This window comes from Fusarium tjaetaba, assembly GCF_013396195.1.
Source record: "Fusarium tjaetaba strain NRRL 66243 chromosome Unknown NRRL66243_c0000042, whole genome shotgun sequence".
Taxonomy (NCBI): domain Eukaryota; kingdom Fungi; phylum Ascomycota; class Sordariomycetes; order Hypocreales; family Nectriaceae; genus Fusarium; species Fusarium tjaetaba.
The window spans coordinates 93339-113022 of NW_023501238.1; the positions used below are offsets into that span (position 1 = coordinate 93339).

The 19684-nt window shown below is 49.4% G+C and overlaps 6 protein-coding genes across 6 annotated transcripts; all 6 read right to left on the minus strand.

The window, feature by feature from the left end:
* Positions 1 to 187: 187 nt before the first annotated feature.
* On the minus strand, positions 188 to 1753 carry FTJAE_2452 (uncharacterized protein; the record flags this gene model as incomplete). The annotated part of the gene is made up of 4 exons (XM_037348647.1): positions 188 to 291; positions 348 to 1044; positions 1098 to 1387; positions 1444 to 1753. The coding sequence occupies 4 exons, from the start codon at positions 1751 to 1753 to the stop codon at positions 188 to 190; spliced, it is 1401 nt and encodes a 466-aa protein (XP_037210466.1).
* A 1072-nt stretch (positions 1754 to 2825) lies between these two features.
* On the minus strand, positions 2826 to 3398 carry FTJAE_2453 (palmitoyl hydrolase; the record flags this gene model as incomplete). Its single annotated transcript, XM_037348648.1, has 1 exon — positions 2826 to 3398. The coding sequence occupies one exon, from the start codon at positions 3396 to 3398 to the stop codon at positions 2826 to 2828; it is 573 nt and encodes a 190-aa protein (XP_037210467.1).
* Positions 3399 to 4187: 789 nt separating this feature from the next.
* FTJAE_2454 (palmitoyl hydrolase) lies at positions 4188 to 5436 on the minus strand (the record flags this gene model as incomplete). The annotated part of the gene is made up of 3 exons (XM_037348649.1): positions 4188 to 4238; positions 4295 to 5188; positions 5320 to 5436. 3 exons carry the CDS (start codon positions 5434 to 5436, stop codon positions 4188 to 4190), a joined length of 1062 nt encoding a protein of 353 aa, XP_037210468.1.
* A 572-nt stretch (positions 5437 to 6008) lies between these two features.
* FTJAE_2455 (oxysterol-binding protein) lies at positions 6009 to 10138 on the minus strand (the record flags this gene model as incomplete). Its single annotated transcript, XM_037348650.1, has 3 exons — positions 6009 to 7223; positions 7274 to 9842; positions 10119 to 10138. 3 exons carry the CDS (start codon positions 10136 to 10138, stop codon positions 6009 to 6011), a joined length of 3804 nt encoding a protein of 1267 aa, XP_037210469.1.
* A 1491-nt stretch (positions 10139 to 11629) lies between these two features.
* FTJAE_2456 (endochitinase 2 precursor) lies at positions 11630 to 14308 on the minus strand (the record flags this gene model as incomplete). The annotated part of the gene is made up of 3 exons (XM_037348651.1): positions 11630 to 13698; positions 13751 to 14198; positions 14249 to 14308. The coding sequence occupies 3 exons, from the start codon at positions 14306 to 14308 to the stop codon at positions 11630 to 11632; spliced, it is 2577 nt and encodes an 858-aa protein (XP_037210470.1).
* Positions 14309 to 16882: 2574 nt separating this feature from the next.
* FTJAE_2457 (yhhW) lies at positions 16883 to 17758 on the minus strand (the record flags this gene model as incomplete). Its single annotated transcript, XM_037348652.1, has 1 exon — positions 16883 to 17758. The coding sequence occupies one exon, from the start codon at positions 17756 to 17758 to the stop codon at positions 16883 to 16885; it is 876 nt and encodes a 291-aa protein (XP_037210471.1).
* Positions 17759 to 19684: the final 1926 nt, after the last annotated feature.

Genomic DNA, 19684 nt, shown 5'->3' on the forward strand with positions numbered 1-19684 from the left:
GAATTTGCTGAGGAACCGAGGACGAAACTCGACATGCCAACGACAGGCGCACATCTTTGATTAATGGGTATCTTTTTTAAATACAGCACTTGAAGAAACCAGTGTCTTAGATTCTATGTACATGCGCGAACTCACTTGCAACGTCTGACGCTGGCTTTCAACTTCCATTGCCAGTCTATTCTCATGCTTACAAGAGAGTCAATGTAATGCCTGCAGCCACGATGAGTGTCACCAGGGAAGCAGGAGACAAATGACCGGCGGCATTGTCGTCCTCTTGAGAACTGGAGGTGCCTATAAACGTGTTAGTTGAGTGTATAAGCATGAAACGGACAAGATAGACGACTCACCCTCAACACCAGTAACATCCGGGAATTTGGTGTCCTTCTCCTTGAGTTCAACAATGTTTGACTCGTCAGTATTGTGGTTCGCCTCAGCGATGCCCAGCTGTTCATTTGCCAGGTCATATACAACATAGGCAGAGCGCAGGAACGTGTCTCCAAGGAGAGTAACGCCCCCAGTGAGACCATACTGACTAACAGGGCTGATTCCAAACATACAGACGCTGTCCCAATCATCGAAGTAGGAAGAGACTTGAGGGTCGTCAAAGATTTCCTGCTTGTCAGGGAAGGCATTGATAACCATCTCGCTCATGGGAACAGAGATTGTCTTGCCGTCAAACTTGAAATCGAAGCTAACACCCTTGCCCTTGTCTTTGCCGTAGGCGCAGTCTACAAAGGGGATAGCGACATCCTCCACACTCAGGACGTTGAAGGCCTTGTAGATAGGTCCTACTTGGGCCTCTGGCAAGAGGCAGACGGTAGCACCAGAGTCGAGAATGGCGGTGGTGTCTTTCTTGAGACTGTCTACCTTGATCTCCTGGCCCTTTGGTGTCTTGACCTCGAAGCCTTGAAAGGCGACGGTGAAGTGAGTGAGGTTGAGAGTAGAAGGGTCAGGCAACAGGGACAGAGTTGCAAGCTTGCCGACGAACTTTTTAGTGTCAAGACCGCCGAAGAGGATAGTTCCTTGCTCAGCACTGAGGTCGTTCTACGGGAGTTTATTAGCCAGGGGTCAATTATTGTTGGTCCTTGGTGACTTACCAGCCAGAGACTGAAGGCAGCTCGGTCGATCAGGCCCTGAGACACCATATTCTCGACAATGGTTGGGTACGTCCCATTAGCGACGACATTTGCAGAGAAGCCCAAGCCCATCAGGCCCGTTGGACGAACAGATTTCGTCGCGAGGCCTAGTCTCTGCTGCTTGATGCTCTTTCCATCAATGGTGACGGTGTCGTTGAAGTAATCACCACTAATAGAGCGGGTATCAAGATAGGTGATGTCGAATCCATCAGGGTCGACCAGTTTATAGGTACGACTGTCGCCAGGTTTAACTAGAGAGAATAAGAGTCTTGTTGGGTGAGATAGGTGAGATGGGAGAGTAACTTACATGTAGTCATACAAGGGCCAATAGCCTCTTGCTTGGTTCTACTATTGCAGAGATCGGTCTCATCTGAGTTGAGCCAAGTATCACTGCTGCCTGTGTCAAGCTGAAAGCTGATGTTTTGACCCGGGGTACCGACTTGAAATTCGGCGTAATATCCACCCCCTGTGATATTGTTCAGAGCAGCAAGACTGAGAGTGTCACGGCTGTGAAGGGACGATTCATGATGATAAAATCTTTGCTTCACAATTGGAGCAGAGACGGTGCCAGCAGAAACTCCAACGGCGAGAGACGTTAGAACCGTAAAGGTTCGCATTGTGCCAAAGTCAATTGGGAGGCGGGCGAATAGAGTTGATGACTGGTGTGCACGATGAAACTCTAGCACGCGTTGATCTGCAACGGTATAAAGATGTATATAACAAGGAACAAGAAACGAAAACAAAATATATATATACGTGGACTTTAGACGATGAAAAAGAAAGAAATAAGCTTAATTCCAAGGTGTTTATTTAGCGTCGGCAGTTTAATACAAAGGAGTGAGACGAAGATGAAGAAGATGAAGATGGCAATTGTAATTTTTAATTTTTAGAAGAGGAGCTGAACTTTTTGTCTTTTGATGAGCTGGAGAGTGCCAAGACTTGCCCAGGCGGTTAAGGCAGTGCCTACGCCACTGGAACGCCCGAGTCTGAGACTGAGTCTGCCTTATTAGATGTGGATATCCAATTGGATTGATCCATGGATGCAATTCAGCCACTAGAGAGCCCTTACAGATACGTATCCTAGGCTCTGTAGGCTGTCCCTGGGGAAGTTCCGGGGTTTGGCATTTTTAGCGGTCCTAATGCTACACTACAGTGGATGCCCATTCAAGTCGGGCGGGAATATTCCATCCAATCCTTCTATGGATTTGTAGGAAGAAGGAATTGGCAATTGCTACGTGTACGAGGCTTAGCTTTGTTGAACAGTCTCGGAACCTACGAGTCAGTTGGAGCCTGAAGGATCATGCTTCATGAGTCTTGTAAGAGTCTTGACTGATCAAGAGACATTAGATAGGGTGAAGATTTTTGTATAACATTAGAAGATTGAGTTTTGTCGTTATTGTACTGTAAAGTGTTTCTCTTCTTGTTGTTCTGTCATGTTGATACTTTGATCGCGGATTGATGAACAAGACAGGCACAAACATCTCGTCCACCATCAACTCTCTTATAACATAAGCTCCTGGGGCATTGGTACTTTGTGTGTGACTTTGCATGTGAGAGCGAGCATGATATTGGAATGAATCGAATCTTAAATTAGTATATTAATTAGCGATGGCTCATAGTGACAAACGGAAGTGAGTGAGCGAGTGAGTGAGTGAGTGACAGAAGAAGTTGTGGATAGAAGGACAGAACTTACGGGACGAGTCCGCAGCGCCACGCCTTCTCCTGGGTTTCACCCAGTGAGACTCTGCAAAGGTTCAGTTGGTCCTCTAGAGTCTCGGCGGGTTCGTGCCCATAGTCTTCTATCCACACGCAGACAGGCTTGAGTCGTCGCACTTCGGCCTGTAGACAGCGTAACTCCCAGCTGTCCAATTTTCTCTTCACGGTTTTAGCCCCCGCCCTGATCTTGTTGTACTTGATCTGGTCGTAGCACTTGAAAGCAATGGGGCCTATCACCTCCGGATCAGCTGGCCGGACCCTTTGGCTCTCAGACTTGATGGACCAATACCGCTCCATCAGTCTCGGGTCCCAGAGGCAGTTGAATGTCACAGGGTGGGCTCCGATAGTCTTTACGACTCTCTCGAAGGCCACCTTGCAATCAGGGCACCAGTCAATGACAATTGCGATGACACTGACTGGCTCGCACTTCTTCCGGAGGAGGAACCTGGCGAAACCGATGAAGGACTTGGCCCGCTTGCATGTCCATCTCTCCTCGTGCCTGGAGTGGCCACAAGGAGCGAACAGAAGATGGCGGTCTTGACACATCTTGTTAGTATAATCTGTAAGGGGATAGGAAAAGTTGGAGAAGATGGAAAATGAAATCAAGGCTTGCCTCGAAATGGGTTGTAAGTATGTTGTAGTGTCGGAGAGTTAGAATGTTGGGATGTTTGTATAGTAGGTATCAAGATCAAAAGATTATGATTAGGATGTTTGAAACTCCGAGTTGGTGTTTTGATTGTGATGGAAAGTTGAGAATGATGAGGAAAGAAGAAGAGTCTGGGTAGAGAAGAGGTCACATATTTATACCAAAATCTTGGAGGCAATAGCAGTCATGAACCGTATTCGGACTCTGGCTGGACATATGCTTGTTCTCCCGTGTTCAGGCGGACAGGGCGGAAAGTGATAAGAGACAACTGAAGGGTATCATCATTGATGCAAGTTGCCGAAGGGTATGCACTTGATCCAATGCACAGAGCCACGGGAAGTGTTGTTGGGAGCTAAACATATGGAGGAGAATGGGAGCTATCACAATACTATAGCCAATGACTAACGAGATTTCCCACATATGATCCGTTGAATAACGCTTTGACCAGAGAACAAGCATACTCATACTCTGAACAAGCCAAAAGGCAAAGGAGGTGAACGATGAACAATATATCAACCAGCTGTTCAGTGTCTGAACAGTGAAAGTGAAAGAGAAAGTCATTGAAAGGGAAGGGAAGGGTTCAAGTGTGACATAGTTATCAAAAGATGGTAATTATTATATATGGTATCAGGCAACAAACGGAACGAACAAACAAGCAAACAAAAACGGCTCACGGCTTTAAAGACAGATCACAGCTTCGCACTCTTCTCTCCGCCATCCTGCTTCAGTCGAACAACGCCCTGAACATAGTTAGCACAACTCACATCACTCAAATCAGATCACAGTCAAGACTCACCTCTTGGAAACACGTCGCCAGCAACGCCCCGTCCTTACCAAATATCTTCTGTGTAACGACACCCCTGCCATCTCCCGCCCACGGACTCTCCATCTCCGTAAACATCCACTCGTCCGCCTTGACAGCCATTGGCTCGTGGAAGTAGATGCTGTGATCCAGACTCACCAGCATTCCCACCTGTGCCCGCCCCTTCCAGTCCTCCACGTTGCTGCCCATGCCCTCAAACTCGCACAGGCTCTTGACCTGCTCCTGGGTCTTCTCATCCAGCGAGGGCACCTCTTCTGGGGAGAACGGGAAGCGCCATAGCCCGTGGAGGCGGGATACTGTGCCGATGAAGTAGCTGTCTGACATGTAGGCCAAGGCGTTGAGATGTGCTTGGTGCCCACCACCAGCTGAGATCTTTTGTCGCGAGCGCATCCACTGTCTGCTCTTGCGGTCCTGTGGCTTGCAGTTTGGGTCCTGGGCGCCCAATACTTCGATTCTGTGGCTCTGGAACGGCCCAGTCCTTGCCCACTCTGGCTCGCCATCCCAGTCATCCGCGGGCGGGCTCACATCCTTGGGCAGGCTTGCCGCATGGCTGACCTCCCGTCGCTTCTTCTCAGGAGGCGTCTCACGCACGAAGCTGATGGTGGTGGTAAAGATGCACGCGCCCTTTTGCCGCGCTTGGACCGTGCGTGTTGAGTATGAGCGTCCGTCGCGTACACGCTCAACATGGTAGAGAATGGGTATCTCAGAGTTGCCCGCGAGCAGGAAGTAGCAGTGGCATGAGTGGACTAGGAACGTCTCTGGGACTGTCTTTTGCGCGGCAGCGAGACATTGTGCAATGACAGCACCTCCATAGATACCGCGAGCACCAGGAGGATGCCATTGAGGTTGTGTGTTTGTAAAGATATCCTGTGACTAGTCAGTAACGCTAACTGATTATTTGTATTGATACCATGCAGTGATAGCAGTATCACATATCATTCATTATCCGTGTCCTTGACGTAACTCAACTAGATAATGAGTAAAGAGGCACAACTTACAGGGCCTAGAACCTTGATCTCTGTGACGTCCAACACATTCTCAATCAGAGACTTGCTCTCATCGTGCTCTGGTGGTCGCAGTAGAGTCGGTCTAACGTGGTCCTCAATGACTGTCATTTTGCTATTCTGCTCCAATTGAATGCGCTGTATTACTGTTGGGTGATGCTGGAAAGAAGTTGTGGATACTCAGGAATAGTAAATAGGTACGGAGTAGTATAGATAGACACTATCTTTTGAGGAGAAAGATGATGTATTTAGAGGCCGAGCTTTCATGTGCTGCCTCACTACGAGCTCCCTACCTTAATAAGGTACCTTAGAGGCCCCTTAGAGGCCCCTTAGAGGCTTAGTCTACGTAAACTTACCCCTGATGAGTTTAAGGTTGTGCCTTTTTACCGAGGTTCAGAGTCTCTCCCGGCCGTCGGGGCCGAATCTACCTCGTTATCGGCCACTCAGAGCCCGGCAGAGCACAAGTTATTCTCCGTTCCGGGAATTACAACGGTACATTAATTTGACCCTCAATACCGATGGAGATGCGTTTGCAACTTGTAATTACTTCACGCTTCCAGAACTCTACCAACTAGTTATATCTAAACAACTCCCCTCCCTACCATCGCAATAGCTACTTTCCTCACGTCTCTCAACCCTCTCTCTTTTTCGTGTAATTAACAATTTAATAATCAATAGATATATCACCGAATCGTACCCTCATCCACATGGTCTTCATAAATTGGTTCCAACCCCTCCCACGCAACTTGGGGATCACCGTCTGGACCGGCCTTCTCGCGTCGCTCCCAGTATTTGCCAGTAAATTGCCAATACTCCTCTCCCGTAATCTCGCAGCGCGCCTTTCGAAACCACGCTGGCACAAACTCCTCGCCACGCTCTTCTCGGAGACGCCGGCGCGATCGTTGAGCATTCTCCAGTCGATTCTTCTCATCAGCAGCAAAATCGTACTCTCCATCCTCCATAGCCCGCTGATCAGGTCGAAGGCGAGAGTCAGTAGGTGGAAGCCATGGTCGGAGCTTGTCATCGATATGGTTGAAAGTCAAGACGAATGGTGTCAGGTTGAAAGGTATGCCAGTCGGTCGCTCATTCGCCTTCCAGATGAGATACGCACGGTTGGGGTCTGTAAGACCACCGTGGGCCATGTCGCCGCCGCTCTCTTTAGGCTCATCCACAGCTGCTTCGTAGCCTGGGGTTAGGCGAGCGTACAGCTTCGAGTTCCAGCGACCACCAAGGCTGACGCGAACCTTTCCAGTTGCGTCAGTAACCTTTCCAGATACTTGATATGCGCTCGATGCCTTCCAGCCGCGTGGTTTGAACTCAACGTGAGCCACCTCGCCCGTTGTCCAGTTCTTGATCTCCATGACACCATAGTTGTCAACGGTCGGATTTCCAGTAATGATACCAATGACAGACGATGTAACCTTTTTCCATGTGTAAAGCTCCTCCTTTCCTCCAGCGGTAGGCCGAAGCTTGAGGAACCATGTACCCAGCGGGTTGATGTCGAAGGATTTACCATAGAACTTCGACTTCACAGCCGATTCACCCCAATAAGACCACTTAGGTGACTCGGCGTACGCAGCGCCGACTGGAGGGTGATGGCTGACTTGCTCAATGAAGAAGCGGTAGTTCTTGTCCGGCCGCACATACTCAAACGTCTCTCCCAACAGGGGGTTGAAAGGCTTAGCCACACGACCGATAGTTGAAGCGTACTCACTAGCAGCAAAAGCAGCCACATAGATAAGTCGTTCAATCGAGTCGGCTCGGTCAGCAGCCAGGTCAAGCAAGTCGGCATACTCCATATCCTCTCCGGCACGGTAGAGGAGTGAAGTTGGCTCGTTGAAAGAAACAGGCAGAGTCATCTTGGTCATGTCCTTGCCAATCATCGACTTCAGAATACCCTACTCCAGATTAGTATTGTTCGTATGTCACGTATATGTAATAAACGTACCCAGAGAGAAATCTTAGGACGGTCATCGGCGTCCATCTTGAGCCTTGTTCGAATGCCGTTCTCGTAGCCCTTGAAAGAGGAGCTGATGTCTAGACCGCCAGAAACGACAATGTCCTGAGACTTTGGCTTGACCTCCTCCGCGGGCAGTTCAGATACCTCAACCTGGCCAGCATCCACAGCGTCGAAGAACTCGTCCTCTTCTTCAGATTCACTCTCGGACAAGTCCACGATGATTGTGGGTTTCCTTCGGACGCTCTTCATCGTAGGCGATTTTGGCGGTACTGGTGACAGTTTGGTGGCCGCATCTTCAAATTTTCCTTCTTCGTCTTCCTTCTCTCTGTCGTCGCTCAATTCCTTCTCGACAATTGTATCCTCAACACGGGGCATGGCCTCTTCTACACCGACGGGTATCCCGCTTTCGATCACCTCTCTTAGCGCCCTCTTTGTTGCCTTGCGTCTCTTCTCGGCCTCTCCAACGCGAGCCTCCAGAACCTCTTGTTCACGGGCCACTTGCGCCATGCTTTCCTCCCACATACGTCTCATATTTGCCTCACGATCAAGGCGGTATTGCCAGTAGGCGTCACGGTCCTTGGAAATGCGCAGCAAGTCGGCTACCAGAGTTGATAAACTTCGAATGGCGGCATCGTATGTTCCAAGAGCCTGCGTCACGCTGTTGTCAGAGAGGGGCGTGTTCGGGTTCTGGTTCAGCTCGTTGAGAAGGGCTTGGTGAACGTGAGACATTGTTTCGAGCTGGAGCTTAGCCGATTGAGCAGTAATGTTGAGTGCATCCTTAGTAGCTGTGGGTTCTTCATGGATGCTCATATCGTCGCCATAATCGTCGTCGTCATCCATATCGTTATGCGTTGGCGCTCCATTCCTGGGCGCCCGCGAGGTGCCTGCATCAGTCTCAACATCAACAAATTCATCTTCCTCAAAGCTACCAGTTGTACCAGGGCTGGCATGGTTTGGTCTCTGATCGACAGATGATATCTTGGACAGAGACCTGCTTGGAAGTTGAGAGCTATTCCTGCGTAGATCTGTGACGCTGGTGTTCTCGCTATGAGAGTCTTGGAGAGAAAGTGTACTTGGGTCGGCCTTGGCCTGCCTCAAGAGCTCCGCACCTCGAGCTGCCCGCTTCTCTTCCTCCTTAGCCTGGTCCTTGGACCATTGGATGGAGTTATTGAGAGCCCAGAACCATCGCTTGGCCTCAACCTCATGGTTGGCTTTAAGGGTATATTTCACAGAGGATTTGCCATGGATTTCGAATTTCGTCTTTTCATCAGGACTCATGTGGAGTTTCGCGATACGCATGTTTATGGCACCTCGGCATGCGGAGCCTGCATCGTCTTGGTGCTTGTAGTAGCTGAGAACGCCGTCCTCAAGCACGAACCATCGCAGTTGGTAGCCCTTCCTGTAGTTGGTCCATTTCTTGAGATACCCCTTCATCTCACGAGCCTCTCGGCCGGCTAGAGGATCACCGGAAGCAGAACCTGCCGTGCCCTGTGAAGCGGCTTGCCCCAGCACGGCTTTCTCCTGGATTCCACGCTGGGCAGCCACAGCTGCTGGAGACTTTTTGAGGATGGCTTTTGTAGCATCGTCGTTTGTAACGGATTGAGGCAGCTTGCCCTTTCGATCGCGACGGAAAGGGTCGGCACCATGCAGAAGCAGAACTTGGATGAGGTTGGTATTTTTCTTTCTTGCAGCTTCGTGAAGCAACGTGCCTCCAGTCTGGACTGTGAATGGTTCGGATGCGAATTCGGGGCTATTGATGTCAAGAACGGTCTTGACTCGGTGCTCCTCGAGAACACCAGCAAGTGCGCCATAATTGCCCCGCGCAATCAGCTCTTGGACTTGCTTGACCTTGGCCTCGGCGAAAAGCGATCGTGAGAGTTGCAGCAGCTGGAAGATCTCGGGGTTTCGTGCGACGTCGAGTGGCAGTTTGCCTTGGGCGTTGGCAATAGCATCATTGATATCCTTTTGCTCGAGAAGAAGCTTCACGACTGTGGTGCGGCCCTGAATTGCAGCCAAGTGAAGCGGGGTGTTGCCATCCTTGTCGCGGGCATTCACATCGATCGATCCCTGTCCCTCGGACAAAACGTATTCAATGACAGGGAATTCGGCACACTGGATCGCTAGGTGAAGAATTGTGGTATCGTCGAGAGCGCTTGTTGCAGAAGCGCCTACTGATGAGATGCTCGCTCGCGGGGCATTCTCAGCTGTCTCGCGAATGGCACGTGAAATGGATGAGGTGTCGCCGCTTCGGAGTGCCTCGACGAACCTGAACTTTCGAACGGACTGCTCGAGGCTTGCAGTGCTCTTCTCGGCAGAGGGCGATGAGAGGAACTGCTGGGACTTTGATTGAGAAGCTGTAGGCGAGAGGCCAGCCGAGGAGACGGACTGCTTGGCCCCGTGGCCTCGCGGGGTCTGCTGGTGCGCCATGGGGTTGATTGGGTTTGAGGATGAGGGAGTTCTCCGAAGCCTCCCGTCTTCGGAACCGGACTCTTCGTCGCGAGTATTGTTGCGCCGCAAAAGAGAGAGAGCGGCGGCGGATTTGGACCGCTTGTGGGTGCTGAAGATAAAAAGATAAACAGCGGTCAGTAGGTGGAACGACTTTTGATGCTGGGGGGGGTTGGTCAAGCAGTAGAGGGGAAGCTAAGTTTAAGTACGAAGCGAAGCATGTGTGATGTGGCCCAGTTGCGACTCCATTGCATCTACTGCATCTGGTGTGCGTGCATATGCAGCGGTAATTGCGAGCCAATCTGACAATGCAGCGACTCTCCTCCCTCGGTGCTGTAAATGCCCAGTAACAAACAATAGTAATTATCACTATCACTTGGAAACTCACCCGTCACCGGCGTCAGACATCTTGGCCAACGTCTACCAATAGATCGAGCTCCCCCCCAAAGGTACTGTCCTGTATGTATATTGAGTCGAGGCGGGGAACAAGAGAAAATAGGGGCCAGACACTGGATTTGCAACAAGGAAGGGTGCTGCAGTAGGTATCGTGTACAGGGGTCGTGCTGGTCAATGCCAAGCAGTCGTGAATGCTGAGCTTTGGTGTTGATGTTGGTGAGGGGAAAGGGGGAAAACTTATGTTGGTAGCCAAGTTGCAAGGAAAACAGAAGCGACCGGATTCAGATGATGTGGTTGATGATGGGATGAATTCGTCACAGCAGAGCTGATCAGCCAAAAACCAATGTTAGGTTGCGGCCTTACTGGACAAAGGTACAGCCCAGAGAAAGAATACCTCAGCAACAGCGCTGTAACCGGCCATGGAGGGGCCCTTTTGGAGCTTCACGCCAGGTGGGGAACCTAACCTAAGCTTGTTGAAGTGGACAGGCGATAAATATGTAGTCCAGGGGGCACTGCCACTATCATGACAACCTTCAGATTCTACCAAAACAACCTGATAAGTTGAATCCGAGGTCCCTGTAATCTCCAATGTAACATATGCCATACATCGCTTAACCTGGCACAGCTGAGCATTCGTCACCATTCGGAGATTTCATACCGTTGCTACCTCACCTCGTCCTCACTTGGGCTCTGTCACTCTGTATGAGGTGCTGCCTCTAATGGGAGCTTCCCGTCTCCGTCCAATGACGTCTTCCCCTCGAACCAATCAATCAATCAAGCTTTACCGTGACAACAACCGGGTTCCTTTGTTAGCTCCGAAGAGGGCTCGAGCCTCCAAGGTCAATCCGCCCGCCACCAGGAATAATAAACCGCTAAGTAAATCAGGCAAGCCTTTGAGTTTGACGTCGCCAAGGTAACTTCAGTTAATCAACACTGCTCAGAAGCTTTGCCATTCAATAATCAGAGGCACGTGAAACTGAACAGACCTTGTTGTCTATACTTACCCTGCCTTGAACGTGTTTGATGCAGCCATGAGGCACACCCAACGATCCAGCACAGATTGAGATATAGCGGCCGCCGCTGACGTATCATTCTGCATTAAAAAATATCCCTATTTTGACACTGAAGCGCCCATCAGATAACAAGTGTCACCAAAACGCATATAGGCTATACTAGAGAGCAGAATTCGATTGATCAGCAAACAACGTTGCAATATTATACTTAGGAACAGTTCATTAGGTACAGAGCATGAACCATTTATGGCGTTTCAGGTCATGAGATAATCTACATAGTTGGACTCCCTGTATCAAATATCATTGAGTTCTAACCGTAACATTTATATGTATTCGTTCTATACACATTAACATAAAATAGGATGGCATGAAACTGTAAAGGCCATTGACCTCTACATTAAGAAGGTATAATCAAAAGAATCTTGACCTTGGGGACAAGAGAAGAAAGGGGAGTGATCAAAGAAAGTCTAAGTAAGGAGTGTTTCTCTCGCTACAGCGCAAGCGCCTGGAAGAGCACCATGCCCGCCATTAAGGTCAAACCAACCGCGAGAGAAGAGGCTCCGGCAGTAGCGGGAGTGATCGGAGCCGGAGCATAGGTTGGGGCCGACGCCGGTACTGATGAGTAGCCACCGGTAGGTGCGGCAGCACCGGAGGACTGCTGATGCGTGGGCTTAGACTGCTCGAAAACTCCGGGCTTAGCAGCTGTCTTGAGCGTGACAGGAGGGACAGCAACGCTGGTGTAGACCGTGCCGTTGTAATGAGCCTCCTTAGTGGCGATCTTGGGCATCTCAGGCACAGGCTTGTAGATCTTCATGGGCTGAGTTTGCTGCGCAGGCACAGTAGCTGTGGTCCACGAAGCGATCTCCGTGGTGATGGCGCCGACGACACAGTCGGGAGTACCGGGAGCACAGTGGCTGATGGTATTGACCTGGCTTGTGTAGAGAGTCTTGATCTCATGGTTGTAAGGGACATTAGTGGGAGCAGGCTTGCTCTTCTCTGTCACAGGGCAGATAGTGGTGTAGACAGGGATGGTCTCAGTGGCAACAGATCCATAGGGGCAGCCCACAACTTCAGGAGGACAACTGGTGACGGTGTGGACACTTGTGGTGTAGACAGTCTTGGTCTCGTACTGAGAGGGCACAGCGTAGTTGGTGGGCTTGGCCTTACCAGTAACGGGGCAGACAGTGGTGTACAGAGGGATGGTCTCGGTGACCACGTAACCATCCACCGCAGTGTGGACTCGGGTTGTGCAGACAGTGCTGGTGGTCATGCTGACAGTATAAGTGTTGTCAGGGTACTTGGTGTAAACAGGCGATCCCTTGGTAAGAGTTGTAGTGCCAGAGGGGATAAGGGTCGTAGGGTTGCCATACTTCTGAGTATAAGAGGGAGCACCATAGGTGGTGTTCCAGCCCTTGAAGGTGCTAAAAGTAGTCTCAGCAGTGGCAGACTCAGTTTCCTGAGCAGAATCTGTTGTCTTGACAGTTCCGGTGATTGTGTTACTCTCGAGAGTGGAATCACTGGTCGCGGTGGCGGCATCCTCAGTGATGGCAGACGAGTCACTAGTAGCTGTGGCATCGACTGTGGTAGACGCAGTACCGGTACTCAAGACACTACCAAGTGCAGAGGTCTCAGTGGTGTCAGCTGAAGAATCAGTGGCAGTTGCAGATGTTTCAGAAGCGGTGGTGCCAGTCATAGAACCAGAAACATTTGTGGCAGAGCTATCGGTTGTCTCGGTTGCTAAAGAAGCATCAGATGTAGCAGAGGTAGCCAGTGTTGATGTGCCATCAGTAGCTGCGGAGGTATCAGAGCTGGCTGTAGGATCCTCAATGGAAGAAACACCAGAGGCTGTGGTAGTATCTGCAGTCGCCAACCCACTGGTTGTGGCAGTTTCCGTGGAAGAAGCGCCCGTTGAAGAAGCATCAGTGGAGGAAATATCAGATGAAGAAGCATCGGATGTGGTTGTTGCACCAGTAGTGGTAGAGACATCGGCAGTAGTTGTGTCAGCTGTTGTCGTCGATTCGGCAGTAGAAGTAGCCTCAGAAGTAGTGGCCAAGGCAGTGGTGGTTGTAACAGGAACAGGGTCACAACCATACTTCAGGGCATCCATGACATGCTCATTATAGTTCTTTCCGTCAATTTCGTTACCGGCGCCACGAGTCAAGTCCCAGAGAGAGATACCAGCGAAGTGAGTCTTGTCCTTGAGAGCACAGACGAGATCCTTCATGGCTTCCGGCTCGAGATAACCTCCGCCTGGAGCAGCAGCCTCGCTAGCAGGCAGACCAACATAGAGCTTGGCGTTCTGACTGCATGCACTGTCTTCGACAATATCCTCCCAGTCATCGTAATTGAATCTATCCCATGAAACGGAGGGGTCGGGGATGGCATCACAGCTAGGGTTGTTGTAGAACTGAATGAAGAGGGCGTCGAACTTGGCCTGGTTGATCATGTCTTTCATGTAGAAATATTCGTTGCTGGTAGGGCACTGGGGGGCGCCGGTAATGATGACATCGCTGTTTAATCGGCGAAGCTCGTTGATCATGGCGATATAGGGGCCGTTGGCTGATGGTTGTTAGTTGATACTAAGGTCTTAAAGACGTAGGTCATCACGTACGGAGGTCATGCTCGATATCAAAGTCGAAACCATCGACAGCAGGACGGGTTGTGCCATCGTCACTATCGAAAGGACGAGGACCATCCCAGGTTTGATCGTAAGGACCGAATGCCTTGTACAGGAAGTCGGCGAAATCAACTCCCTTATCATCAGTGGTCACCTTGTAGTTGCTTCCAGCTTCGTTGTAGACTCCACCAATGCTCAGAAGAACCTTAACTCCACGCTCCTGGCAGTATGGAATGCCCTCCTTGATAGTGTAGCATTCACTGAGGAGTGATGAGGCAACTCCGTTTTTGTTACTGTAGACACCAGCCGCACAGTGTCCGGCAAAGTTGGTACCAGGATAGCCTGACTCTGTATTTTCGGGTGCCTGGTTCACGAAAGACAGAGTAACGTACTCAGGGGCGGAATCACAGTAGGACTTGAGTGAATCGGATCCAAGTTGACCCTACAGAGCTTGGTCAGTTGGTTATCTCCAAGACTATAAGCTGAACAAACCCAGTATCCATTGAGTCCCAGGGAGAGACCAGAACCACCCGGAAAAGAGATAGAGGCCATTGTCACGAGATGGGTGACTGAAAGGCTGTAAAAGACTGTAATGTGGCCGAGGCCGTTAAAGAATGTGTTATGATACGATTATCAAAGAAGGGACGCAAACCAAAGTTTGCAATGAGGCCTGGGACCGAGCCGTCTTGAATTTACTGCCAACAGAGTTGATGGGAAAGACAGAGAGGAACATCGGGGAAGAGAGGGAAAGCCACCTATTATGGAGGGAACTATCACTCGGAAATTTCTGCCCTGGACGCATCTCATGACGGCCAGAGCCATCTCAGCTGTTGGTTCTCAGCCATTTGAACCGGTGATTACCTATCTAGGACATAGTAAGGAGTCTTGTCACTAGAGGAGAACCATTTACACTTAGACCCCGGGGTTTGTCGATGGGGTACGGCGAAATGGGCCACATCTTGTAAAGTAATCTCCGCCTTGGAACAGCAGAAGAAGGCTCTTTCTGCAAACTCTTGCAGTTCGGACACCTGAAGGAGGCTATCGATTTCAGGAACAGGCTAAGCGTTGGTCGAGAGTGGACTTGGGCGGCTGAGGGACTATCGAAAATGGGCGTCTGAGCCGCGTAGCCGATGCGCCAAGGTGAGAATGGGGACGGTGATAAGGTAGACTCAGCCGCTAAGCTGCGTTTATGGTGTCATTATACCACACTATGATTGATATGGGAAACAGTTCAGAGGGGAATTATGGAAATTGTATCTTGGCAGGCCAATGATTCCCATCTAAGGCTGATGATATGGAGATGGTTGATGTCCGTTTGGAGACGGCGCCAACATCAAGGTGTCTGATCACTACGGCGAAAATGTAAGTCTTAGGGGTAGTGTGGATGGGGGTAGGGAATTGACTCGGTTCGATTATCTCCGAGTATGCATGTTTAGAGTGTCGTTGGTCCGATTACCTACGCAGTTGATAGTCTGGTCGAGGGCCTAGCACAGTGTCCATGGAAGTGAGTCTGCAGTGTTAGGCTCTGGTAACAAGATTTTCACAAGTATCACTTGACTTCTGTCTGTAGATGATGAATGAACTTGAGTCATTACGACTGACTTTTCAGCAAAATATCTCAGTGTGATGAAAAGAAACTGAGAGGGGCTGTCACTCGATGTTGGTATCTACCCCTGTTACACGTGGAGTCGTGGAAGACTAAGCGATAGAGCTAGTGGTTCCTGCATCTGAATCGACCAATAGCGTGTTGTGTTTGCTTTGATCAACACGCCTGTAGGGCTAATCTTTTAGCGCAACTGCTCACCTCGTCAGTCCGTCACCGCTCCTGATTTCCACTTTGAGCAAACCCCTGATGCCTCCGGAGGTTTTGGCCAGTAGTTTATAATCACAAAAGTGACGGCTTATGCCCTAGAGACTTGGCAGTGGTGAAGCGTGAAGCGTGAACCCCTGACGATAATGATGATGATGAGAAGGGTTCAGACTTGACATCTACCTACCACGTTAGGAGATTGCCGATCCGGGGTGAGTCCCTGCTTTTGATCGACATTTTTCGCTTTCTTCCGAGTGGTATTGAGCTGTCAATGACATCAAATACTGTCACTACCTGTGTATCATCAGATCCATAGCCAGATGAAACCCGTTTTTGGAGAGAGCGGCTGGCTTCTTAACAGCTGTGAAAAGGAGTCAAATAATCTTCCGAGGCGTCGTCAGCTTAACCTTGAGTGTGGCTTTCTCTTCTCTTTCTTTTTGATGAGCCTAGAACACATAGTCTCGTCTTTCAACCTCACGCTAACCATCTTGTCAGCTAGCCCAATAGTTTCCAATATTCCAGGCTTTTCAGCTTGGCCAATTTTTAGAAAAAGCTCGTTCGTGGTGTTTATTGATATTGCTTATAATTGATGCAATGCCCCCCCTGAGAGATGGTTATTTGCCAAAGCTCGCCAATTGCCAGTATAATTTCGCTCGCATTCATATTATACAACTTTTCCACTGGGCCATCTCTCACCAAATTACCGCCGCGTTGCTTGGCAGTCGGCATAGAATCTCCAGCTGCCAAGGCCGTCCCTTGCACCGTCTGGAGGCCTACTTCTACCAATCACCATTCGATATTAGGATTTCTTTTCTTTCTGACCTCAAGGTAGTACACAGCGTGGCTCTCGACTCTTTGCCAGAACACATCTCACTGGCTAAACTAAGCTCACCTCCTCGTTACCTTTTGATTTCATGCTCTTCTTTGGTGTCGAGTCATCTATTAGTCGACGATCCTCTTCGATGTGTCCGAGGGTGGTCCATAAATGCATGGGCCAACAAATGTCACTCTCGGTGCTTTGTTGGACAGACGGATTAACCCACCGCTCAACAGGGCATAAAACGGGTTTGATCCGCTCCCCACTGCTTGATCGCGAGGTGGGAAAAGATGATTTTAGTACGTAGTTCGCCAACAGCGAATATCCCTTCCTAAAACTTACAATCCACTCGCTGGAGACTTTGGAAGGACAAGTTCAATTTGGAACGGGCTTTTTGTTTACATGGTAAGAAATCAATTTTACTGATTCGCGCTAAATACATCTAGAGACTTCTATTGGTCGTGAAGCTACCGTTTTTTCCCATTCAAATAGCCTGTGCTTAAGCTGTATCAAGAACGACAACCTCGGCCTCAGCCTCACCAATGCTCTCAACGGCGAGCTTGTCACCCGCATTGACGCCATCAATGAAGGCACCATCACCCTCTTGGATCTCTGAATCCTCCCGGCCATCCAGACGAATCTTGGCCTTTCCACCCTTGGTCATGGGCACATGCACATAGACCTTTCTCTTTGTTTGCTCAGTAGCGCCCCCACCGACGGTCCACTCAAACTTCTTGCTTGGCTCGATGATACCGGCGGCCATGACAAAGTCAGCGTGGATGGGGATAGTGTCGGGGATGACAGGCTCAGCGTCCTTCTCCTGCTGGACTGAAGCTTCCTCACCTCCCTTGAGAGGGCTCAGGATCTTGACAAAGTCTTGTCTCTTGGACTCATCGCTGAAGTGACGGGTGTGGTATCTGGGGGTAAGACCACGCTTCCAGGGAATGGCCCAGATCTGAAGAAAGTGGACTGTGTCTGACTTGTGTTCGTTGAATTCCGAGTGGGCAATGCCAGTACCACCAGTGGTAAATTGGACATCTCCACGATGCATGCGGTAGAACTTGTCAGATTGTCCTCCCTCCTTGCCCTTGGTGAGCATTGAGTCTCGGTGTGTGAGCTCTCCCGATAGGATGTAGCTGAAGATCTCAAAGTCTCGGTGAGGGTGAGTAGGGAAACCCGAGTTGGCCTTTACTCGGTCCTCATTGAGAACGCGAAGAGAGCCAAAGTGACTGAACCTCGGGTCATACCAGTCGGCAAAAGAAAAACTATGGTAAGTGTTCAACCAGCCATGATCACTGTGACCACGGCTGCTGGAGCGATGAGGAGTGATCTTTGCGTGACGGAGAGACTTGGACATGTTCTTTGCAGCGTTCATTTGACTCTGAGTAGTCGAAGTAATTGTTGTGGTTTTGTTTGTGAAAATGTTTGTTGTAAGTTGTTGAATATGAGTGAAGTAGTTGCTTGGATAGATGATGATGATGAGGATGGAAATTGCAGCGACGAAAATCGCAATCAAGGGACTGATGCGAAACATATATAGACGAAATCACCGAATTCACGAGAAGTTGCCTGCATGAAAATAGATTCGATTGATGATGATTGAAAAACGCTGACAAGATATAGCTAAGTATGCTTTGCTGTGTAATTGACTTTGTAATGATTGCTCAGCGATTTGGTTCGCTACTACGCAATAATGTGGGGTTAAATGGAAAAGAATTTGGTGATTATCTCAGGCTTACAGAGATACTACTAATATCACGTGACGTGACGTCCATCGTCTTCGCCAATCGAGGTGAGCTTTGGGCACACGCTACCACCAAGTCACCCCTCCAATGATGAAGCTCAATTGGAGTCGACTGAGTTCTCGAATGAAAACTAATCCAGCCTCAAACTATGCCTCGAACTATGAATACGATATGCGACCTTTTTCTCATTAGACAGCCCAGAACAAAGGACTGAAAGACATTAGACTGAGAGCTGATTGGTCGAAATCTTTGGTTGCTGATTCTCCCTTTTCACAGCCAACCACCACTCATTCGATTTACGAGATGCAGCATTTATCCCTTAAACATCATAACAAGCAAACATTTTTGTAACTCAGTCGCCAATTGACAGCCGTTCCAATAATCTGGACAGGGGGTTTTTCCAGCTCCCTCCCACGATCAGCAAGGGTAGATATCCGGTTTTCTACTCCATGAGGGGTGCTTCTCCCTTGTTGGCTTGGTAACATGACGCAGAGAACAAACATCCAAGGCTCAGCCCTTTCAATACCAGCCTCTTAGAGAGCGAGACAGACATATCGGAGATGGAGGGAAAGAAGTGATCCCGGTCTGTTAATTAATCCTGGCTGTCAATGTTGCATGTGCCTTGCATGAGGAGGCAGGAAATGCGGCTCAAGCCCTTGAAGTGGTTTAATAAGTGGATTGAAGGTGGTGGAGTTTGAGCTTCAGCTGTATGAGCCAAGAGCTCAGCTTGCTCTTGTGCCATTGAAGCGTTTAACATCACTGACGTTTATGTTTAATCACTCTGAGTTGTCTCATTCATGTAGTCAAGGTCTCTAAGTACTCCCTTCATCTCGAGTCACCCAGCATAACCAAAGTTGAGCATTGTTTGTGTTACACGCATCTCCTCTAATTATAGGATCTCGCCATCACCACAACCAAAGAATAAAGTTAGATGAGGCCAAATCAGGAACACAATACACCTGAAACGATTGATCTGAGTTTAAGTATAAAGAGGCGGGTAATCTAAGTTCTAGCAGAAGCTGGTTTACGGATACAGAGTAGTTAGATGTCAAGCTGATTGATCCAGATAACTTTTGAGGTGGTTGGTCATGTCTCAGACCCCTGTCCATCGTGATAGGCGGCACAAACATCATGTCACCATAGCTGATCGGTTCTTCCAGACAATTAAATGTGGGTGTTCAATACGGATATCCGTAGTCCAAGTCAATTGGAACTCATTAAGAATAGCGCTCGTGTTCATAGCCGTTAAACAACCATTCATTTGCGGACTTCACATGCAACCCATTTAACTCAATTGAGGATGGGCCATCTCACACCGTCATAGCAAGTTCCCGATGGGCCGAGTGAGCTATACCTCTGTAGGCTTAGCTGCACCTCGTCCAGTGTGTTGTCCAACGAAAAGCGCTGTGACAACACAGCAGTTCAGCTGCATTATCGCCTGAGGTGAGAACACGAGTGCCAATTCTTGTGTGCCCAACATTAGTAGGTAGTCTCCCACTCTCTCTTCGAGTACAAAAGCACATCTTGTCTCGAATCAAGTCCTTTTCAACACTCTC